The sequence below is a fragment of the Myotis myotis genome, unplaced genomic scaffold, assembly GCF_014108235.1.
Source record: "Myotis myotis isolate mMyoMyo1 unplaced genomic scaffold, mMyoMyo1.p scaffold_m19_p_1, whole genome shotgun sequence".
Classification (NCBI taxonomy): Eukaryota; Metazoa; Chordata; class Mammalia; order Chiroptera; family Vespertilionidae; genus Myotis; species Myotis myotis.
In genome coordinates this window covers 60,334,209-60,356,094 of record NW_023416313.1, presented here as the reverse complement: position 1 = coordinate 60,356,094, position 21,886 = coordinate 60,334,209, and the positions used below count along the sequence as shown (strand labels likewise).

General features: G+C 38.3%; 1 protein-coding gene across 1 annotated transcript; it reads left to right on the top strand.

Moving 5' to 3' along the window:
- Nucleotides 1–13,205: 13,205 nt before the first annotated feature.
- Nucleotides 13,206–14,867, top strand: LOC118655057 (glycerol kinase-like). The gene has a single exon (XM_036306519.1). It carries the CDS (start codon nt 13,206–13,208, stop codon nt 14,865–14,867), a length of 1,662 nt encoding a protein of 553 aa, XP_036162412.1.
- Nucleotides 14,868–21,886: the final 7,019 nt, after the last annotated feature.

Below are 21,886 nucleotides of genomic sequence, written 5' to 3'. Positions count from 1 at the left end.
AGAATTCACTCCAGGAAGTTGCAAAAACAAAAAACAAACAAACAAACAAACAAAAAACAGATGAAAGCCATTAAGTAATTATGAAGCGATTTAATATAGCTTCATGTAGTTTAAATAAGGATATTTAATACCTTCAAAGACAGTTTCAACCTGAGTTTTCCCGTTACCCATATTATTTCTTGGCATACTTAGTTAGTTATTGGAGAAAAATATTAAATCTTTTAATGCCAATACTGTGGAATTAATACATAATAAAGCATTCTAAAATGTCAGTGATAGATAATTTTGCAATGCAAATTATGCAAGAGTGCTTATTTATTTTAAAGTTTGTCTCATCTATGATGGATCTGAAACCAATTTAAAGAGTTCAAATAGTCTTTTGCAGATCCTGTTTACTTACTTTCATTGCTACCTTCCATTGAGAATTCTCCATGGAAATTATTTTCAAAGTTATCTCAAAGTAATAGAAAGGTCTAGAAAGGCATCTATATTTGATCTCCTTATACATTATTTAAGTTACCTACTATCCCAATCCTCAGGTATTAATTACAGTAATTATTATTCGCTAAATGCCAAAAATGTGCCAAGCATTATGCTCACTCCATCTTGCATGAGCATTTACTCATTGTCACATACAGCAGTTCTATCAAGTAGGTTCAATCCCATTTCACAGTAAACCAAGGCTTGGTTAGAGAGGTAGAATTCACAGAGCTAGTGAGTAAAAGAAACAGATCCAAGTCAGGAGGACAAGACTCCTAACTAAGTCTGTCCCCCCATCCAACACCACCATATAAACACCCAAATAAAGTCTTCTATTTGTTCTCAAGGACGTAAGTAATTGTGCTAAGTGTCCAAAGCCACAAGGAAAGAAAGAACCTGTAGTATCTGCTTGTCATGTATAGAAATCCATATGGATATGACTAATTAATCTGTTCATTTTAGTATTCCACTTCTTTATGTGATAGGGTTAAAATATGGCCCTTTGGCATTTGAATATTTTAAGCTTGAACACGTTTGATAAAACAGCAGCAGCAGGAAGGTCACTCTGACCTCCACTCCACACTCTGTCTGAAACGGGTCATAAAACCCCGCTGTGAGATGTGCCCTCCCATACCCGAGGAAAGAAGCCTCCTTATCTCTGAAGACAAAGAGACGCCAAGAAGACTCTGAACAAACAGGCCTTGGTAAGGCTCCCCAATTTACCACACTTACCTCATACTCCTTAACATCCCATATTTCTCCATAACTGGCCACTCTTCGCCCAACCTAGCATAAAAATAACCAGATGTATTTCTTTCGGTCTCCATTTCCTTCTGATGCTCCCTATGTCACATAAAACATATGTCAAATAAACTTATATGCTTTCTCTTGTTAATTTGTCTTTGTTAGTTTAATTTTCAGACCCAGCCAGTGACTCTAGGAGGGTGGAGTGAAACTTCTTTCCTCCCTGATATGTTTACTTATTCTTTGGCTATTTAGTCTGTCAAATTATCTCAAAAGATAAAAAGGTACTTGTTAAACTCATTTGATCTAAAAATACAAGAAAAAAAAATAAAGTGGGGTAAGGGAGATTAAGAATATAGGAAGGCAGTGGCACATGGCTGTAGGAATAGCAGAGTAAACCTCATTGAGAGAATGAGATTTGAGTGACAATGTGAAGGAGGTCAGGTAGTTACCGCCTCTGATAACTGGGGGGAGAGTTTTCTAGGAACAGAGAACAAGTAAACTGACCTTGACCTTAAGGTGGGAGAGTGTCTGGCTTAGGTACTAATATTGCTGAAGCATAGTTAATGATGGAAAGTATGATAGATAATGAAGTCAGAAATAACAGGGAAGAGTGAAGTGAATCATCTAAGACTTTGTAGTTTTCTCTAGTGGCTTCAATTCTCAATGAAATGGGGAGACATTGCAAGATTTTGAGCAGAGGAGTCATAAGCCATGACAAATGTTTTAACAGCTTTGCTCTGACTATCTTGCTATAAAGGGACTCTACAGGTCAAGTATTTTAGTAATTCAGTTGAGATGATGGGATTGCTGGGACCAGGGTGGTAACATGGACAAAGGTGGGATGCAGACACATGCTAAAGATAGAACCCACATGAATCCCCAGCAAACAGACTAAAGAGTGTCTGAGAGAAAGGGAGAAATCAAGCATGACTCCAAGGTTTTTGGCCTGAACAATTCAAAAAATAAAGTTGTCATAACTGATATGTGGAAGTCTGAAAGTATTTGGGGGATGAAAAGAATTCATGGACATATTGAGTTTAAAACTTCTATTACATATCTAAATGGAAATGGCAAGTTGGCAGCTGAGTGCCTCAGCCCTCAGGAAAAAAAAAAAAAGAAGAAGAAAAAAAAAAGAAACAGAAAAATTTGTACCTGAGAAATTCCAAAGCCCAGGAGAATAGAATGGGTATCAGATTTAATTCTATTTAGAAAAATATATTTATATGCCCAAATTTTATGAAATAATTCATACTGACTACATGTTTTTGTTACTGAAAGAAAACATAAAACTGAGAGTCTTGTCTTGGCAGTGCTAGTCTGCAAGCATTGTTTTTGATATCCACCGTGGCTGAGGTCTGGGTACTTGGCGATGATGCTCATGAAGATAGTGAAAGTTTTTCTATGGATCTATTTCTCCATACAAAGAAAGTACCATATTCTTATTTTTAGGCGGCAGTAACTTGTTTTGATGACTAGTGCTGACTATGATTTGTGCTTTGATTACTTTGGACGGTGGCCTGAAATTTTTCTGACAACAAACCTTTAAAAGAAAATAATTTACTGTCTCTCAACAGTTAATTTAGGCACATCGGGTGTTTTTTTTATCTACCCACTTCATCATACTTGATTGTTTTTTATTCTTCTTTTCAAAATAACACTCAAAAATTATTTTACCTGATAGACTGAGGAAATACAGATGTGAAAAGATAGGTAAAAACCCAATTCAGTAAAAGGACCTAGTGAGGTAGGAGAGATTGTCTGTATTAATGAAAATCTCAGCTTATTACTAGAAGCATGCATTATGAGCTTATTACAAGTCTCAAAGGCACAATGAGCCCCAACATAATATTAGAATGAATATAAACAATCCCTTTAATATTATATAACCCTTCACAGAGCCAAAAATATTTCAGGGAATTTTGTTGTTGCTCTAAAGCCTAGGGAACATTTCCTTATATGAAAAAATAAAAACTCCATGTCTGTTCCCTTTTTTGAGAGGTCTTCCAGCCTAGACAAAGAACCATTAAAAATCAGGCAGGTTCCTTTTTTTTTTTTTTTTAAGACATGCATAAATGAAAGCTCAAAACCACACGTTGAGAGTGTTTAATATAATAAGTAACCTATGTTAGAACATTTTCTACAACTGACCGTGTGTCCTGCATTCCCTGAACTTCTTCAGTCCCTGTGGCCTGGGACAGCCTTACATAACAGGCAGCTTTCTCAGGAAGCCCGTGTTAACATCTGTGGAATAAATGAATGAGTGAAAAGAGGAATAAATGAACACCAGCCAAAATGTCCATCAAGTTAAAATATTAAATACCTACATGTAGCAATTTATTTTGGTTGAATTATTTTGTTTACCTGTATTCTTAGTAAAATTCCTTTTTATAATCTGTATACCATTTGTAGGTTTGCCCAGGGAAGGATCAGATATTGCCATATCTAGGTCCTTAGAAATACAAAATTGGGCATAACTGGGCATTCCCTGAACTGATAAATATATGGAAAACTGAAGTATCTCTTGAAACAGAAAAGCATGGAATCTGTTATGTATAAAATACTTAACTAGGCATTTTCTAAACTGGGGAAATACCTAGGAAACTGAAATATATTATAGAATGTGCCCCAGGAGGGGTAGAGTTGGGGACAATATAGACTAGCACCATCCAATGGAAACATGATGCCAGACATGTCATTTTAAATTTTCCAGTAACCATACCAAAAAAGTAAAAAGAAACACGTGAAATGGATTTTAATGATATATTTTATTTAAGTGAATATATCCAAATTATTACACTTCCCATTTAATCAATAACAAAATTATTGAGATACTTGATATTTTTTGCAAACTAAGTCTTCAAAGTCTGGTGTGTACTTTACACTTAAACCACATTTCAATTCGGACCAGGCATACCTGCTGCTCAATAGACTCCTGAGGCCAGCGACATCCACATTAAGCAGCAGAGACAGAGGCTGGTACTTTTTCTTCTATTCTGAGTGATTTCTTATTCAGAGAGAGAAAGAGAAATGTAATCCTCAATTTTGTGGGTTTGTTTTTATTAAAGGTGTTATTATTACCTAAAGTATTAGACAGTAAGGACTCCAAAGTCTAGCTGAAGTTACTGGGAAGTGTGTTAACGCTGTCTGACACTTAAAAGTCGGAACCCAGAGGAAGTAGAATACAGAGAACCAATGGTATGCACAGTTACAAACTGTGATTAAAATCTGCAGAACCGCCTCACACTTAATCCCATGCTTCTTGATGTTACTAGCTAAAGATATGCTCCGGGCTTGGCTGTTGAATCTGGGACCCTGGGCTTTCTGCAGTGTCATAGAGGAGAATGAACATGGCTTTGAAACCAGGTAGACTTATATTTGACTAATGCTTCCACCTCGTTTTTTTGTAAAATGGAGCTAGTAGCACCTAGGTCAGCGATGGCGAACCTATGACACGTGTGTCAGAGGTGACACACGAACTCATTTTTTTGGTTGATTTTTCTTTGTTAAATGGCATTTAAATACATAAAATAAATATCAAAAATATAAGTCTTTGTTTTACTATGGTTGCAAATATCAAAAAATTTCTATATGTGACACGGCACCAGAGTTAAGTTGGGGTTTTTCAAAATGCTGACACGCTGAGCTCAAAAGGTTCGCCATCACTGACCTAGGTTGAGAGGTTGATTTTTATCATCTGTGATAATTTAGGTAAATTACTCTTTTTCCTTTCCCAATCTACCACAACTTGTTCTCATTGCCTTTTATCTGCTTTCCTTGAATTAACTGCTATCACCTGTCAGCAACTCTAACTCTCCTTCTTGGGCATCAGTTCCCTTTCAGACCATGCCCAGCACTGGAGGGGGAGTTCCTAGATCAGTGATGGCGAACCTTTTGAGCGCGGCGTGTCAGCATTCTGAAAAACCCTAACTTAACTCTGGTGCCGTGTCACATATAGAAATTTTTTGATATTTGCAACCATAGTAAAACAAAGACTTATATTTTTGATATTTATTTTATGTATTTAAATGCCATTTAACAAAGAAAAATCAACCAAAAAAATGAGTTCGCATGTCACCTCTGACACGCGGGTCATAGGTTCGCCATCACTGGCCTAGATTGTGCTACCACCACAGCTCTCATCACGCGGGGCTATTTTCTCCAACTCAGCAGGACAACTGCTAACCCAAGAATTCCACATGCAGAGGCTGTTGCCCAATTTCTCCTTCAGCCCCACCTTCTCCTTGGTTTTTCCATCCCTGTGCTTATTCCTTGATATTATTTCACTTCCCATTACCACCTACTTCACTGGGGAGCATAGAATGAAAAGTTGTGAACATGAATCAGTTTATTTTAAATATTAGCGAGATCATTTGAAAGTACTACAGAATGAAGGGTGCTTTACGGATGAGAAAGTAATTTCAGTGCTGCAATGGTTCAGGAATGTGTCTCCTGGGGGGAACCACTGAAAGGGTTTGTGAGATAAGGCTCACCCAGGGGTAAGGGAGGTGGCCTTCTCTCAGGCAGAGCAGGGGTCCTGTCATCACAGGCCTTCCGGGGATCAGCATAAGAAAGTCTGAGTGTCACAAGAAACACAATTCCCACATGTCAATCAGCATAAGAAAGTCTGAGTGTCACAAGAAACACAAGTCCCACATCGTCAATCACCTTAATTAGGTTTCCCAACCATCTCCATGACAAAAATTTGTGTTAAATTTATATGTGCGTGCCGCGTGTGTGTGTGTGTGTGTGTGTGTGTGTGTGTGTGTTATGGTTGGAGTAGGAAGAGAATTTGCCAGTTTTATACAACATTCTTTGAGTAAATGTTAAATGTGCTAGTCTAAATTAAACATACTAACATAATTGTGATTAAAAAGTACTATGTAAAATGCCAAATAATTCTAGGATTTCAAAATAGGATAAGCCTCTCATATTCTGGGGGTGGGGAGGGTGGTAAGTAAGTTAGACATTGCCATTGATAATAAATAATTGGCTTTTTAAGTCCAGTTTTAGCCTGTGATTTATTTACTTGTTTAATGAATACTGGAAGATTAAAGAGTTCCCTAGATCTTGGAGTCCAGCCAGGAGGAACAAATATCACCCACATAGAACAAATCGCAGGCAACAATACTAAGTTTAAAACCGACAGCAAAATTTGTACAAGTATAAACTTCTAGATTATGTTTTAGCTTGAATTGAGCTTAAATTGAGAACACCTTTGTTTTAGTACTGACTCTGCTAGCTACTAAGTATATAATTTACATAGTATTTCTGAGCCTCTTTTCTTAAATTATACAAATTGGGATAATAAACTGTGTTTTCTCAGCTCCTGCAAATTTAACATTCTGAAATTCCAATTATGTTTCCCAAAAAGGTGTTCATGAGCTTATATTTTAAAACATTAAAATAAATATCTGATACAAAATTTCAGGATGAGGACTGGAGACTCAATTTTATCAGAAAAATTAAAACTACATGTCTCCTCCACTAACTTAAAGTAGGGCATTCCTATGAACGTTTCGTAAACCAAAATGACATAAATCAAAGAAGCAATTACTTTAGAACATGTCTTGCACAAAATAAATGCAGATAAAGTGCAGATGCTCACAGACAAGTTCAAAGCTGTGATAGCTTGATGCTGAGATGCTGGGCGTAGTTCCCAGGGAAGGAGTTTAGTGGGGCCACTCTCACTTCTGTAACAGCTCACTGCAAAACAAAATTAAATGCTATTTTCACTTTTCACCTTTTTTTTGTAAAAGTAAAAATCCTCTTTGAATTTTTTTTGTTTAGCAAAAACAGGTACTAAAATAGTTTTTTTTTTCATAAAAGTGGGGGAATATTTGTATCAAAATTTTCAAGTTTATTGAAGGCCAACGCAAACTGAAAAAGAAAATGAGTTACAACTCTTAAGGCAGTTTCTCCTTTACCTGGGAAAACTCAAAGAAATACTTTGTATGAATTCAACACCAACACTGTAGATAATGAAATTTCTTCTTCATATTTTCATGTTGATGTGAAATTTCCATATAAATTCAGAGAAACCATTCATGATCATCTATCTGACTCTCAGGTTTATCAGCCCAGGAAGAGATTATGGTTGGGATTTTTACAAGCAACAGAATGGAGGTAGCTTGTAATGATTTCAGTTTTTCTGAAATGTGCGGCATTGGATGACAAATTGGCCATATTCTAGTTCCCCATGGTCTATAAATAGCCATGAAGGAAATATGAGAGAAGCTATTTATACATTGAGAACAGAGGGTCTCCTGGCTGTCATCACTCTCCTCTCTGAGGAAACGGTGAACCCTTAACAAAGCATTTGGTTTCAGCTCAGCTGGCGTGACAATGTGTCCTCACTGAGAAAAGAACCTGAATCAAGGTGGGTGTCGGAAGGAAAGTAACCGCACAATACTGAATTGGAGTTTGGTGCTGGCAAGGCTCATGATATAAACTTCTCTCTCTATTATTTTGGCTTTATACTTCCTCTAATCTTATACTCAAGATGAAAACATAAGTAGGGACAAAACCTAAACTCAGTGTTTGTGAATCTTCTCAGTTGGAAAGGTTTTCTACTCCCATTCTGAACAGAGAGAGCCAGAAGAATATCTAAGAGTTGGGGGAAGGCCAAATTTCAGGTGTAATTGAACAGCTGATAAGTAGTTTTGGTTGCAGGCCCAAAAATATATAATGAAAAATGCTTTCCACATTTTTTAAAAGCCTAACAATCCAAAATACACTGACCCTAAATGATGCCTTCCTACTAAATTATCAAATCTCAGTCAAGTACCAAGTACAGTTAGTCTTGTCTAGCCGGTTAACTTATCTCCAGATGTCTTATATTTCAGTATTGTTATGAAAATTATCCCACTATATCTTCAGCATAGTTTTGTTTTATGCTCCAATCCAGTAAAGTCTAAAAAAAAATCAAATTTACTGTCTAGAAACCATGATTAAGAGAAGTTACTTGGGGGAATTCTCATCTCTAACCCAAATGGAATTAACACAGACCAGACTTAACCTTCCCATCTGAATCAACATTAGGAAATAAAGTATGTAAAACAATGTTTTTCAGAATGAAATATCAATAAGTGCAGGACAATGATTCCTGAGAAGTGGGCCCTACAATAGCCTCAACTGATAGCCTGGAGGAAACGTTCAGCCTGTAGAGTAGGGAAAGGGAGTTTAGGTAAAAAAGCTCAGTGTCTGTCTCCCTTGAGTTGAAGAGATAGAGTTGAGTGTGAGAAGAGATTAAAGTGGCTAGCATTCACGTAGCGGACTACAAGAGAAGAGAGAGAGAAAGAGGAGAGAGAGAGAGAGAGAGAGAGAGAGAGAGAGAGAGAGAGAGAGAGAGAGAGAGATTCAGGTATTGTTAAGGATTCCTCACAAGTGTTAAGCTAAGTGCATATGTGCATGAGAACACTTTCTGAGGCTGGAGAAATAATCATAAGGAGCAGAGAGACAATCCTGAAATCCTGAAGCTCATTCAGAGCTGGGGACAACTTTTGTTTGTACAATGCAGAGAGAAAACCCCTCATAACCCATGGTAAATCAGGTAGAATGCTCAGAAGGATATGGTCTTGGTGGCAGACAGAATAAGCCCTAAATCAGAAACTGCTCTGATCACACCTAACAACCCTCAAAGGTTCAAACTAATTCCAAATAATTTACCTGCATTTCAAAACATAGCTTAAGGATACATTTAGGAGTGCAAAACAAAAATAAAAAATTCATTACCTAACCAGGTAAAAATCACAATGTTTGACATCCAATAAAAAATTACTAGGCATATAAAGAAACTAGAAAATATGATCCATAATAAAGATAATAATCATTTAATAGAAACATACCAACATGATAAGATGATAGAGAGTTATTGAAACCATAATCATTTAATAGAAACATACCAACATGATAAGATGATAGAGAGTTATTGAAACCATGCTCATATGTTTAAGAAGGTAGAAGAGCACATAGTACTTAGCAAAGTTCTGAGCCCAAAAAGTAATAGGGTCATCACCTTGCACTATTTTCAGTCTTTGTTTTATATTTTTTCCACCAACCCAAATTGTTAAATTAAAATATGTGAACATACAAAGTCCTACTTTTTTGTCACCAACTATCTTTTGTCTATATTATGCAACACTTAAATAAATAATTCCTAATAATAAAATTGTCATTTTTAAGAAGCAGCTTTCCATGTAATTCTTTTTCTTCAAGGGGTTATTGGAAGCACATACTCATAGTACAGTAAGTCCTTACTTAACATTGTTGATAGGTTCTTGGAACTATGGCAAAATGATGTGTATTGAAACCAAATTTACCATACACTAATTGATATAGATATATAAATAAGAGTTAAGTTCCTATAACATTTCATTGAATTATAACAAAACAACATTGAGCAAAATGACATTATTTGAGGACCTACTGTATTAATTATTTATGCAATGATCAGGATAAATCAATACTTATTTCTCGGTAAATCATGCATGTGTCATAAGGAGAAAACATTTCATAAACAGTTCATATAGAACCATGATCTTTGGGCTCTTCTTATTCCGACTCATGAGACCCTCTTTTAGAACTTAAATAGCTGGGTTGCAGTGTAAATAAGTATGCCATAGACTAAGAAAAACAGCAGCCCATTGGGAGGTATAAAAAATGCCAACCAAACTAGCATGAGAGATTGGACTAAGGGGCGGGGGGGGGAGACAGAAAGGAGGACTGAGTCACAGCTAAAGTCAGAGAGTATAGAGTTATCACCAAACGAAGACCAACTATAAAGCCAGTCAATACAAAGGGCTGGTTTATACCAAGGATTTACTATGTGCTATAAACTTTTATTAAAATTTTGTAAAATTTAATCTTCACAATAAACCTATTAGCTAGGTGCTTTCATAAACTTATAGATAAAGGAAATTAATTACCTGAGGTTAAATAGATTGCCCAAGGTCATGAAGCTAGCAACTGATGGAGCTAGGATTAAAGCCATTGCACATCTGGAATCAGAGCCTAGACCTCAAGGCACACGATACCACCTCTTGCTAGAAAAAGCCAAAGGTACGAGGATTTAAATAGTGAACAGGCTGGAAGGAGGAGCAGGCTGAACTAAGGGGTTCTTGAAGCAAAGTTCTAAGAGCATGTCTCCTCACCTACTCCCTATGGTTTGTCTTAAAGTAACCATATTCACAAATTATTTTCTGATAAAGCAACACAAATCTACTAACCCTTCCCCTGAGCACGCTTTCTTAGAGTATTATCTAGGATGAAGATGATAGGCTCTGACTTTCCAGTAAGGCTTATTCATAAGTCAGTGACACTTCTTAATAATTGCCATGATGATGATATTGATAGTAATTATTATTTTATTGAGCACTTAATATATGTCAAGAACTGTGATTCACTTGTACAAAATAGGCTAAAATCCTGCCTTATTTCTGAGTAGTAATTTTGTGTGTGTATGCTTGGTATACTTGAATATGTGTGTGTTTATGTGACATGAGTGAATTTTCAAAGGTAATTAAAAGAGTTTTTCTTATGGCCAGTGGAGAACTATAGCCAGCACTGATTACACACTAAAATCAATACTATATGCAATACATAGTTTTTTCAACATTACAACACAGGTTTATAAATTTGCCAAAAACGATGCAATTATACTCTTCTATAAAAAGTGTGGCTTCTGAACTAGAATTTGGGATATTTATCTCTGTAATACACTATTCTATGGAATAGTAGAAATAAACAAAGGAAAAGGTAAGAAATAATATTTTATATGTTGGCTTAATGTATTTTAGACACCTATAATGATAATTTTATACATAACAATTTCTTATATTGATAAATTGACAAAAATAAATTTTGTGGAAGCCTGAGTCCACAAAGGTTTTGAATGAAATAATATTCTTACAAGTGTCCTCACTAGAGTTAGCAGATGCTATCAGCTCCAGTTGGCCTACCTCTTATTTTAATTTTTGTTCAAGTCTTCTGTTCACCATCAAGTCATTGCCTCTCAAATATACAATCATTTTGTTTCTATCCTCTAATCATTGGAGGCTGCCAATGATTGATGTGAGGGTCACTAGTGTCTATAGTGGCTATTGCTTCCGTATTGTTGTTCAAAAGGCCAAGAGAAAGCGTCTTTTACATTAACTCTTCTATCTAGGCCCAAGAGAGTGTTGCCTAATTCTTTCTTTGTCTCTGAGACTTGAAGGAAATACTTGTCTTGTTTAATTTTTCCCATTGAGCTTCACTGTTAGGACTCAGGTAGTACAAATCTCTGGGTTTGTGTTGGGGAATTATGATATGTGTGTGCCATAAAGGACAAGGTCAGAGGACATTATGAGCTCTACACACTCATACCCCACAGTTTCCACACAAGTCCATGGCTTTAAACCTCCCTTATGAAGTCAACTTCTTCTTTAGTATAAGCTCCTTTCCAGGAGGCTTCAGACAGTCACCGAATAGAGTTCTGAGATGTCTGTCCCGCCAACACTGCCTAAACATGTCTAAATTCTAAAATGAACCCATCTCAGCTGGAAACAAAAACATGCCACTTACCCATTTTCCTACAGCTCTTATGTTTTTACTTAGTTCAGGAATCATAAAACCTATAAACTGGAAAGAAATATATATATGCTAGATATTGTCTTTTCTAACTTAGGTCAAGAAAGGTTAAATACCTACATTGTCTTATGGCTTTTTCTACAATACACTGGAATAACTTAAAAAAGTTAAGTGTACCATTTTCTAAATCAAGACATAATTGATATTCCCTAAAGGTAGTTAGACTCTCCTAGAAACCTTTAAATTTTTTTTTTCTGGCAGCCTATATTAGAACATTTAGAAGTGCAACATTCTTTCAAGAAAGACCTTTGCTTAATCGTAGGATTTATTTGACCATGAAATCTGCAACATTTCCTTAATTTTAATTGTTGGCCCTTTTGTAACTGTACAATATTTCTCTTTTTTATTTTTTAAATTACATTTATTGGGGTGACATTGGTTTTGTAACGAACAATTCTAATGATACATCATCTGTATATTGCATTGTGTACCCACCATCCAAAGTCAAATCTTCTTCTAAGTGTTCCTCATTATCTAGCCCACTACTCATTGAATCTTCATGTTCTGAGCATCTACTAGGTATAAGGAACTTTATGGAAACCAAAGATCAGTAAGAAAGAGATCCTCTCTCCAGGAACTTAAAGTCTAGGAGGAAAGACAACATATGAAGACAGCTAATTGCAGAAATTTTTATGTTTTCCTCTCTGTTGCATCTCTAACATCTAGCATAGTTCTGCATTCGTTTCCTAGGGCCGGTGGAACAAGTCACCACAAATGAGGTGGCTTAAAACAACAGAAATTTATTCTCTCATGGTTTGGGTGGCTGGAAGTCCAAAATCAAGACGTCGGTGGGCTTGGTCCCTTTGGGAGGATCTGAGAAAGAATGTGTCCCATGCACCTCTCCTTGCTTTTGGCACGGCTGCCCTTGTGGCTGCAACCCTCCTAACTCTGCCTCCATTGTCACGTGGCCTTCTTCTCTGTATACCAGTGTCTCTGTTTCCCTTTATCCCCAAATTCCCCTCACCTTATAACGACACCGGTCATCGGCTTTAGGGCACCAACTTGATCCAGTATGCCTGATCTTTGCACCTGAAAAGATCCTAATTCCATAAATTCACAGGTTGCAGGTAAACATGAATTTGGGGGCGATCCTGTCAATAAACCTACTACAGTAGGTAGCACATAACAGCCCCTCGATAAATATCGGTTGCATAAAGAAGTCGTAAAGCAGAAAACGTTATAAGAGAGGCAGCAATTTTAAAACATCACATTGGTGTTCTTGGGTCACACTGGGCCTCGCGCCCTCAGGACTCTGCGCCTGCTCCTTCCTCCCCTCCCCCCACCCAGCCCCGCCCCCTCGCGGCCGTCACCGGGGAAACCGGCCGCGTCCCCCAGCCCACCCGGAAGCAGGTTTCATGGCAGCGGCAAAGAGAACAGATGTGGGGCTGTTGGTGGGGGCAGTGGATCAGGGCACCAGCTCGACGCGCTTCTTGGTTTTCGACTCAAAGACAGCCGAACTACTTTGTCATCACCAGGTGGAAATAAAACAGGAGTTTCCCAAAGAAGGATGGGTGGAGGAAAACCCTAAGGAAATCCTGCTGTCGGTCTACGAGTGCATAGACAAAGCATGTGAGAAACTCCAACGGTTCAACGTTGACCTTTCCAACGTCAAAGCGATCGGCATCACCAACCAGCGGGAAACCACTGTGGTCTGGGACAGGGTCACCGGGGAGCCGCTCTATAACGCGGTTGTGTGGCTTGACCTCAGAACCCAGTCTACCGTTGAGAACCTCAGCAAGAAGATTCCCGTGAATAATAACTTTGTCAAGACCAAGACGGGCCTTCCCCTGAGCACTTACTTCAGCGCCGTGAAACTTCGTTGGCTGCTGGACAATGTGGAAAGCATTCAAAAGGCTGTGGAAGAAGGGAGAGCTCTCTTTGGGACCGTTGACTCCTGGCTCATCTGGAACCTGACGGGAGGCGCGGAGGGAGGCGTCCACTGCACGGATGTGACAAATGCAAGCAGGACGATGCTCTTCAACATCCACTCTCTGAAATGGGATAAAGAGCTCTGTGAATTTTTTCAAATTCCAATGAACATTCTTCCCAACGTCCGGAGCTGCTCCGAGATCTACGGCTTAATGAAGGCCGGGGCCTTGGAAGGGGTGCCCATCTCGGGGTGTTTGGGCGACCAGTCGGCCGCATTGGTGGGACAGATGTGCTTCCAGGACGGGCAAGCCAAAAACACGTATGGCACAGGCTGCTTCTTGCTGTGCAACACCGGCCGCAAGTGCGTGTTTTCTGAGCACGGCCTGCTGACCACGGTGGGCTACAAGCTCGGCAGAAACAAACCCGTGTGCTACGCCCTGGAAGGGTCTGTCGCCATCGCGGGTGCTCTTGTTCGCTGGCTACGAGACAATCTTGGAATTATAAGCAGCTCGGAGGAAATTGAAAAGCTGGCTAAAGAAGTGGGTACCTCTTATGGCTGCTACTTCATCCCCGCCTTTTCCGGGTTATATGCCCCTTACTGGGATCCCAGCGCCAGAGGGATCATCTGCGGGCTCACTCAGTTCACCAACAAGTGCCATCTTGCTTTTGCTGCCTTAGAAGCCGTTTGCTTCCAAACCCGAGAGATTTTGGATGCCATGAACCGCGACTGTGGGATTCCACTCAGCCATCTGCAGGTGGACGGAGGAATGACCAACAACAAAGTCCTCATGCAGCTGCAGGCAGATATTCTGTGCATCCCCGTAGTGAAGCCCACCATGCCCGAAATAACGGCCCTGGGCGCCGCCATGGCAGCAGGGGCCGCGGAGGGAGTCGGGGTTTGGAGTCTGGACCCTGAGGATTTGACCGACTTCATAGAGGAAAGGTTTGAACCCCAGATCAATGCTGAGGAAAGTGAAGTCCGTTATTCTATCTGGAAGAAAGCTGTGATGAAGTCGATGGGCTGGGTGACAACTGAGGCTTCAGAAAGCGGTGACCCTAGTATCTTCAGCAGTCTACCCTTGGGCTTTTTTGTGGTGAGCAGCATGGTCATGTTAATCGGAGCGAGGTATATCTCAGGTATCCCATAAATAAGACCATGCCCTGGAGTCCAGCAATGCAAGCTCTTTATCTAAGGAGAGACTCCAGCGATTCTGCCTCTTAATATGATGACACCATTCATAGACTCTGGTTTTATTTATAAGCCACTTGCTGCATGACCCCTAAAGTACACCTGTGGCTCAAAATAAAAAATATCCTGCAGAAAGGAAAAAAAAATCACATTGGTGTTTCTGACTAGTTTTTAAAGCTCTCCATAATTTTCTTAACCCTATAAGTAAATCTTATCTCTCTCTATACTCAAACATAAAATGTATTTGTCAATTGGTCTAATTTCCTCCCTGACCTTCATGTTCCCATGCCTGATCTACTTACTACATATATGCAAGACTTATTATTGCTCAAGTTCATTTGTTTATGCTACTTCTTTAGCTTTTATGTTGACTTCTTCTCCAGCTATTCACCTCCTGTTTATTTTTAAATGTTATGATCTGAATGTGTCCTCCCAAAATCCATATGTTGAGTCCTAACCCCCCTCTCTCCCCAAGTGATATTAGGAGGCAGGGCCTTCAGAAGGCGATTGAGTCATATGGGTGGAATGCTTGCAAAGGGGTTAGCTTATAAATGAGTTTTCAGAGAGATCCCTAACTCTTCCACCAGGTGAGAACACAGGGGAAAGGAATTGGCTATGAATCAGAGTGTGTCTCACTTGACCAGAACTCTGAGAAATATGTTTCTGTTGTTTATAAGCTATACAGCCTATGATATTTTGTTATAGTACCCAAACCATGCTAAGACATCTTCCAAGGCCTATGAAGATGTTATATCTTTCAAGAGCATTTTATGATTACCTCATGCCCCCACTTCCTTTCTCTAAACTTCTAAAAAACAATTGCATTTTTTTTCTGCACCACTTGAAACTTGTTACCTATTTATGTGTAACTATTCCCAAACTCAGTGGCTTACAACAACAGCAGGATGTAAAGATCCAAGATGACCTCACCTACATGTCTGACAAGTGGTACTGGTGTTGGTTAGGGCACCTCCATCTTTCTCCATTGGCCCCTCATCCTCCAGTTGGCTAGACCAATTTCCTTCTGTGTCAGTCCCAGGGCAGATTATTATGGTAGAAGCTGTGATGCCTCTCAAGATTTATACTCCAGAACTCATCATAGCATCATTTCCAACATATTCTAAGTCATAATAAGTCACAAGGCCAGCCTAGACTCAAGGGTCATGTAAGTAGTCTCTATCTCTTGGTGGGCAAGCAGCAGAGAAGAATGGGAGGAGAAGAGAAAAAAGGCTGTAGTCATCTTTGAAAACAATATACAGTATTTGGGATATAATGACCCACTCTTTTATTGCTCTCCAGTCACATGTGTTTTGATGTTATTGGTTACCAAATTCTGATATAAGTTCCTTGAAATTAAAATTCAAAAGACATAGGTTTTTTTTAAATTTCTTAAATGCTTAATTCAGATCTGGGTATATATTATTCTTTCAATTAATATAATTATACAGACTTTGTTAAACATTTCTAAGTATGTAAAGTTATTTATTTCTAAGTATGTTAAGTAATTTAATTTTCACAATGGCTATATGAGAGAGGTCTATTTTTAGCCCCATTTTACAAAGAAGGAAATTGAGGCTAGGTGTGGTTAAATGTTTCTCAGGGTCCACAACTGCCAAGTCTTAAGTTGATAATCAAACCCAGGCACTCTGGTTCCAGGTTTCATGCTCTTAAGCAATATTCTTTATTTGTATTGATATTATGATGATACAAATTACCATCATTATTTTAAAAATATATTTTATTGATTTTTTACAGAGAGGAAGGGAGAGGATAGAGAGTTAGAAACATCGATGAGAGAGAAACATTGACCAGCTGCCTCCTGCACACCCCCCACTGGGGATGTGCCCGCAACCAAGGTACATGCCCTTGACCGGAATCAAACCTGGGACCTTTCAGTCTGCAGGCCAACACTCCATCCACAGAGCCAAACTGGCTAGGGCGCCATCATTATTTTTATACCTGTGCAAATATATAAACACCTCCATATACTAGGTATGTTGTATATTAAAAGCTTGAGATGGCAGGGAACCCAGAAAATGTAACACTTCTGTATCTTCTTCCTTCTTTTGCAGGTATTCAACATGACTTTTTTTTTTTTTTTTCAAGGAAAGCATAATCTTGAGATGCTAGATATCTTTTTAATAAATAACTTAAAACTATTAAGAAAATATTTTTAACACCATTGGTGTGATAAATAGAAAAGACAACTGATATATTTTTAGACAGAAAGGGTTTGTATAAAATACTGAGTTCTTTTTGAAGAAAACATAGACAAATCTAATAATCAGATACCTGAAGTTAAACCTCTCTTTTTTTGTTCTTTATTATTCAAATTTTTTTTATTTTTCAATTACAGTTGATATCCAATATTATATTAGTTTCAGGTATACAGCATAGTAGTTAGACATTAATGTAACTTACAAAGTGATCCTCTGATAAGTCAGGTACACACCATAGCCCCTCTTTTCTTTCTCTCTTCCTGGTCCTCTAAAATCTCCCACAATGATGGGAACACTGGGCATTTTTTTTTTTTTTTGGTGTATTTACAGGACAAACTTCCAGTTAGTCATATCCTCAATAAACAATATCTTATCTGAGCTTGGTAATATCCTCCTGCTGTTCACATGAGCAGAGATTAGCACGTGTCACAAATGAGACCCATGCCCATGTGGGTCAGCTAACATGCCACCATTTGTCTTCTCTGTAACCTACTTGCCCTTAGTCACAAGCAGGATTTAGGATGAGAGGCTAAAGTAGGTCTGATCCAATTACTGCTTCTGGGGAAAAACCCCCAAGTGCATGCATTTACAGTATGACCATTTTTAGCACGTCCATACACTAGGTATGTTGTGTATTAAAAGCTTGGGATGGCAGGGAACCCAGAAAATGTAACACTTCTGTATCTTCTTCCTTCTTTTGCAGGTATTCAACATGACTTTTTTTTTTTTTTTCAAGAAAAGCATAGTCTTGAGATGCTAGATATCTTTTTTTATAGCATTTTTAAAACATATTTTATTGATTTTTTACATAGAGGAATTAAGGTACATGCCCTTGACCAGAATCGCACCTGGGACCTTTCAGTCTGTAGGCCAACGCTCTATCCACTGAGCCAAACCGGTTAGGGCGCTAGATATCTTTTTAATAAATACCCTATTCTTTCCGTTGCTTCTAAATAACTGTAATCACCCTGGAGCAGTTTTCCTTGTGATTTTTCACCTATAATCAAGAAAATATGTAGTAATAAAACCTAAGTAATTTAAAAATGTTTAATGCATGGCATGGACTACTAAGAATCTAGACATGATCTATTTAATGGTACTTTAAACCATGGAATAATCAAGCAGACAAAAATCCCTTGACAAAATAAAGGAATTGGGAAGAGCCTTTATTTTTTAAAATATATTTTTATTAATTTCATAGAGGAAGGGAGAGGGAGAAATAGAAACATCAATAATGAGAGAGAATCATTGGTCAGCACCTCCTGCATGCCCCCTACTGGGCATTAAACCTGAAATCTGGGCATGTGCCCTGACAGGGAATTGAACCATGACCTTCTGGTTCATAAGTCAAAGCTCAACCACTGAGCAACATCAGCTAGGATTGAAGAGCCTTTAGAATTCATGGCAAAAAGTGGGTAAATGTCCTTCTGAGTCAGGCATGGACAGAATCTTGTCTAAATCTCTTGGCATAGTGTAGGTGATGTTCTCAATAAAAATCGGAATCTTCCAGAGGATAAATTCTGGTACCAGTAACAAGGTACATATTATTTAGAAGACAAAATAAACCTTGGCCAAAGGAAGAAACATGATTTTCTTAGCCTTATATTCATGCAAATCATGACCCTATCTTTGGGAGAAAGAACAATTTTCCATGATAATCATGTAATGAGAACATAACTTTATTTAATACTTGTTATATAGACCACAGTCATTTAAGAGATATGTAAAGAGTGAGAATAAAATCTTATCTTTAAAGAGTTTATAATTAGTTTGGGGATAAGCAAGACACTGAGCAAATTAAAAATCAATAAAAGGCAATGTCTAAAGGATTTGTAAATTGAATGGTGTAAGAGTACTGTAAATTCAACATTAGTATAAAAATCTTATAGGAAAACCTACTTTTTAAATCATGTATTTAATATTTGCAAGCATAATATGGGATATTCCAAAGAGAAATAAACTTTTAAAATGTAGCTTTACCATTAAAGGTCTTACTCAATATCTTCACTCTTAACTAACAGAATCTTGATTGCAACTGTGACTTGGTATCCACATAGTCTAAATACCTACATACAATCCCTGGGGAGGTGTTCCTGACTGCACTTAACCAAGCTAATAGAAAGGGTTCATTGAAAATAACTAAAACCATAATATGTAATGGGGATTGTATGTGGTTTTCTTCTTTTCAGTTAATTTATTATATGTTATCTATATCATATCTATTCGGCCAGAAATCATATATTCGCTATGTGTTCCTTAAAGGCAGAGGATGTTTCTTGTTACCACCTAGAATCTAGAGCTTTTAAGTATACTGGCTAAATAAACAAACAAAAGGATAAGTGGGCTTCTAATATTAACTCCTCTTCAAGGAACACATTTATGCTCATAGCCACTTGTTCTGGTGCAATACATTTTCCCTTTTTCTTGTGTTGACTAATTTCTATCGATCCCCTAGCATGTAGCCCACACTGCTCTTGTCTCACACCATTCAGTGCTGGGTTATTGATTTCCTGCATCAGGACTCTTATAATTATTTGCAGAAAATTCTAGTCTTTGCTGATGTGCTTATTCAATGTTTGCTTTAAGTATAGAACCATTATCAGTTCATTGTGAGGGAGGCTCTGTTACTTTCCAGTGTTTTCTACAGCAAAGTTTGTTTGCTTGCTTGCTTGTTTTTTTGTAACTGCAAGTCAATACCCATCAGAGGGTTAAGAAATTAATCCAGTGGGTTGAGACTAGCTATTTTGGAAAGGAAAAAGGAGAAGGGATTAAAAAAAAAATAGAGACGGGGGGGGGGGGGGAGAGAAGGAGAGGAGAGAAGAAGAGAAGAGGAGAGGAGAGGAGAGGAGAGGAGAGGAGAGGAGAGGAGAGGAGAGGAGAGGAGAGGAGAGGAGAGGAGAGGAGAGGAGAGGAGAGAGCAGTATGAACATTGTCTTATAAAAAAATTTGTATTTCTTACTTAGGACCATAGCAAAAAAAAAAAAAAAAAAAAAAAAAATTGAAAGCCACTGTCAACCACTACTCTCCATCAATAACTTATAGCCATGGGATGATTTATTTTACGATTTGCATGACTTCATAACTTTGGCTTCTTTAATTTGAGTTTATTGAGCTAGTGTCCAGCTTTTCTGAATTCTGCTCATTTTGTAGAAATGGCACTTACATTTGTATCTTTTTTTTTTACAAAAATGACTTCCAGAATATGGCCACTTTGAGAATGATCTCCTGAGTTGTACAGGCCACATAGATGGAGAAGCTCAGATGATTGGCTGTATAGTACTTAACAGATGAAAGACACTAGCCCTGGGCAAGTGACAGAGTAAATATATTGTGTTAGACGGTCTCTGCCCTTATGCACAAGCCTAACCAGTATCTACATGCTATCAGTTGGACTAGGAGTCTGAGCATTTGCAATGTTCTATAAAACTGGGCGGTCTCTACAGATGAGATGATCAATTCAACATTATATGTCAAAACTCTAGAAGCTAAATTTTATTAAATTAAATTTAGGATGTCCCTGCTAGAACTAAACAGCAGGTTCTCCTGAGCTCCCAACAAGAAAAAGATCCCAAATGAGTTGCATGTGACCAGTTTATGTACTGAAATGCCCTTAAGATGTGATTCTAAAGTCACCTTATAGAAATTTTTGTACTTCTTACTTAGGACCATAGCCAAAAAGGTGTGTGTGTGGGGGGGGGGGGGTATTAATTACTGAAGTGTTGGGGCCTTGTAATTACTGAGATGTTAAGAATTTTGGCTCACAAACAGAGTGTGCAACTCTGAAGAGACAAATGCACCTACTCCTGTTTGATAGGTGGGGGAAAGGGGCTCAGATCCTGACGTTGGAGACAATCCTCCTCACTGACCTAGCTCCGTGGAACAGTGTTGCTCCTTAAAGATTTTGAAAATGAAAAAAAATACTGCCAACTTGCTTTTACTGACAAAAATGTCTTCTTAAATGAAACAAAAGGATTCAAATAAAAGATCAAGGTGACCTCTCCATGTGGTGATATACAGGTTGAGCATTCCGCTGGCTCCATGTCTACTCAGAACCACTGCTCCTTACTGCTACCCGTTCCATTCATCCAGTCAAAGTAAATGTTCAGAGCACCTACATGTGCACAGTGCTAGAGGCCTGTATCTGCCCTCAAGGGTCTTGCTATCTAGTATGGGATCTAGATACTAAATAAGTAAACCACTATATACTTACAAATAAATGCTAAGAAGTGGGGGAACCATGGTGCTAGGAAAATAACAGCAGAGAATGGAGGTTACTGTGAATTAATTCATGATGGATTATATTTAACCTGAAACCTGAATGATAAGAAGCCATCTATATGAAGGCGGAGGGGGGATCTTTGTAAAGGGGGATCCAGGCAAGGAAGAACTTGGCTGGCTGAAAGAACTGAAGCAGACACCACATGAATGGCTGGGCCAACCACTGGGGAGGGGGGAAGGAGAGGAAACTAGAAGAATAGGTAGGAGGTGGTAATTCAGGGCCTAATAGGCTCTGGCAAGAAATTTGGATTTTATTCTAAGTGCAATGGGAAGCCATTAAAAGGCTTTTAGCAGGAGAAGAATCTGGTAAGATTGAAATTTTTAAAAGCCCACATTCAGTGAGTGGAGGTGAATGGGTTGGAGATAGAGACAAATGACCCAGAAGGACCACAGGGAGGCCATTTAGGAGGCAATTTTAGTATCTAGGTGAGAGATGATGATGACTGGGCCTAGAGCTACGGTTGAAGAAATGGGAAAATGA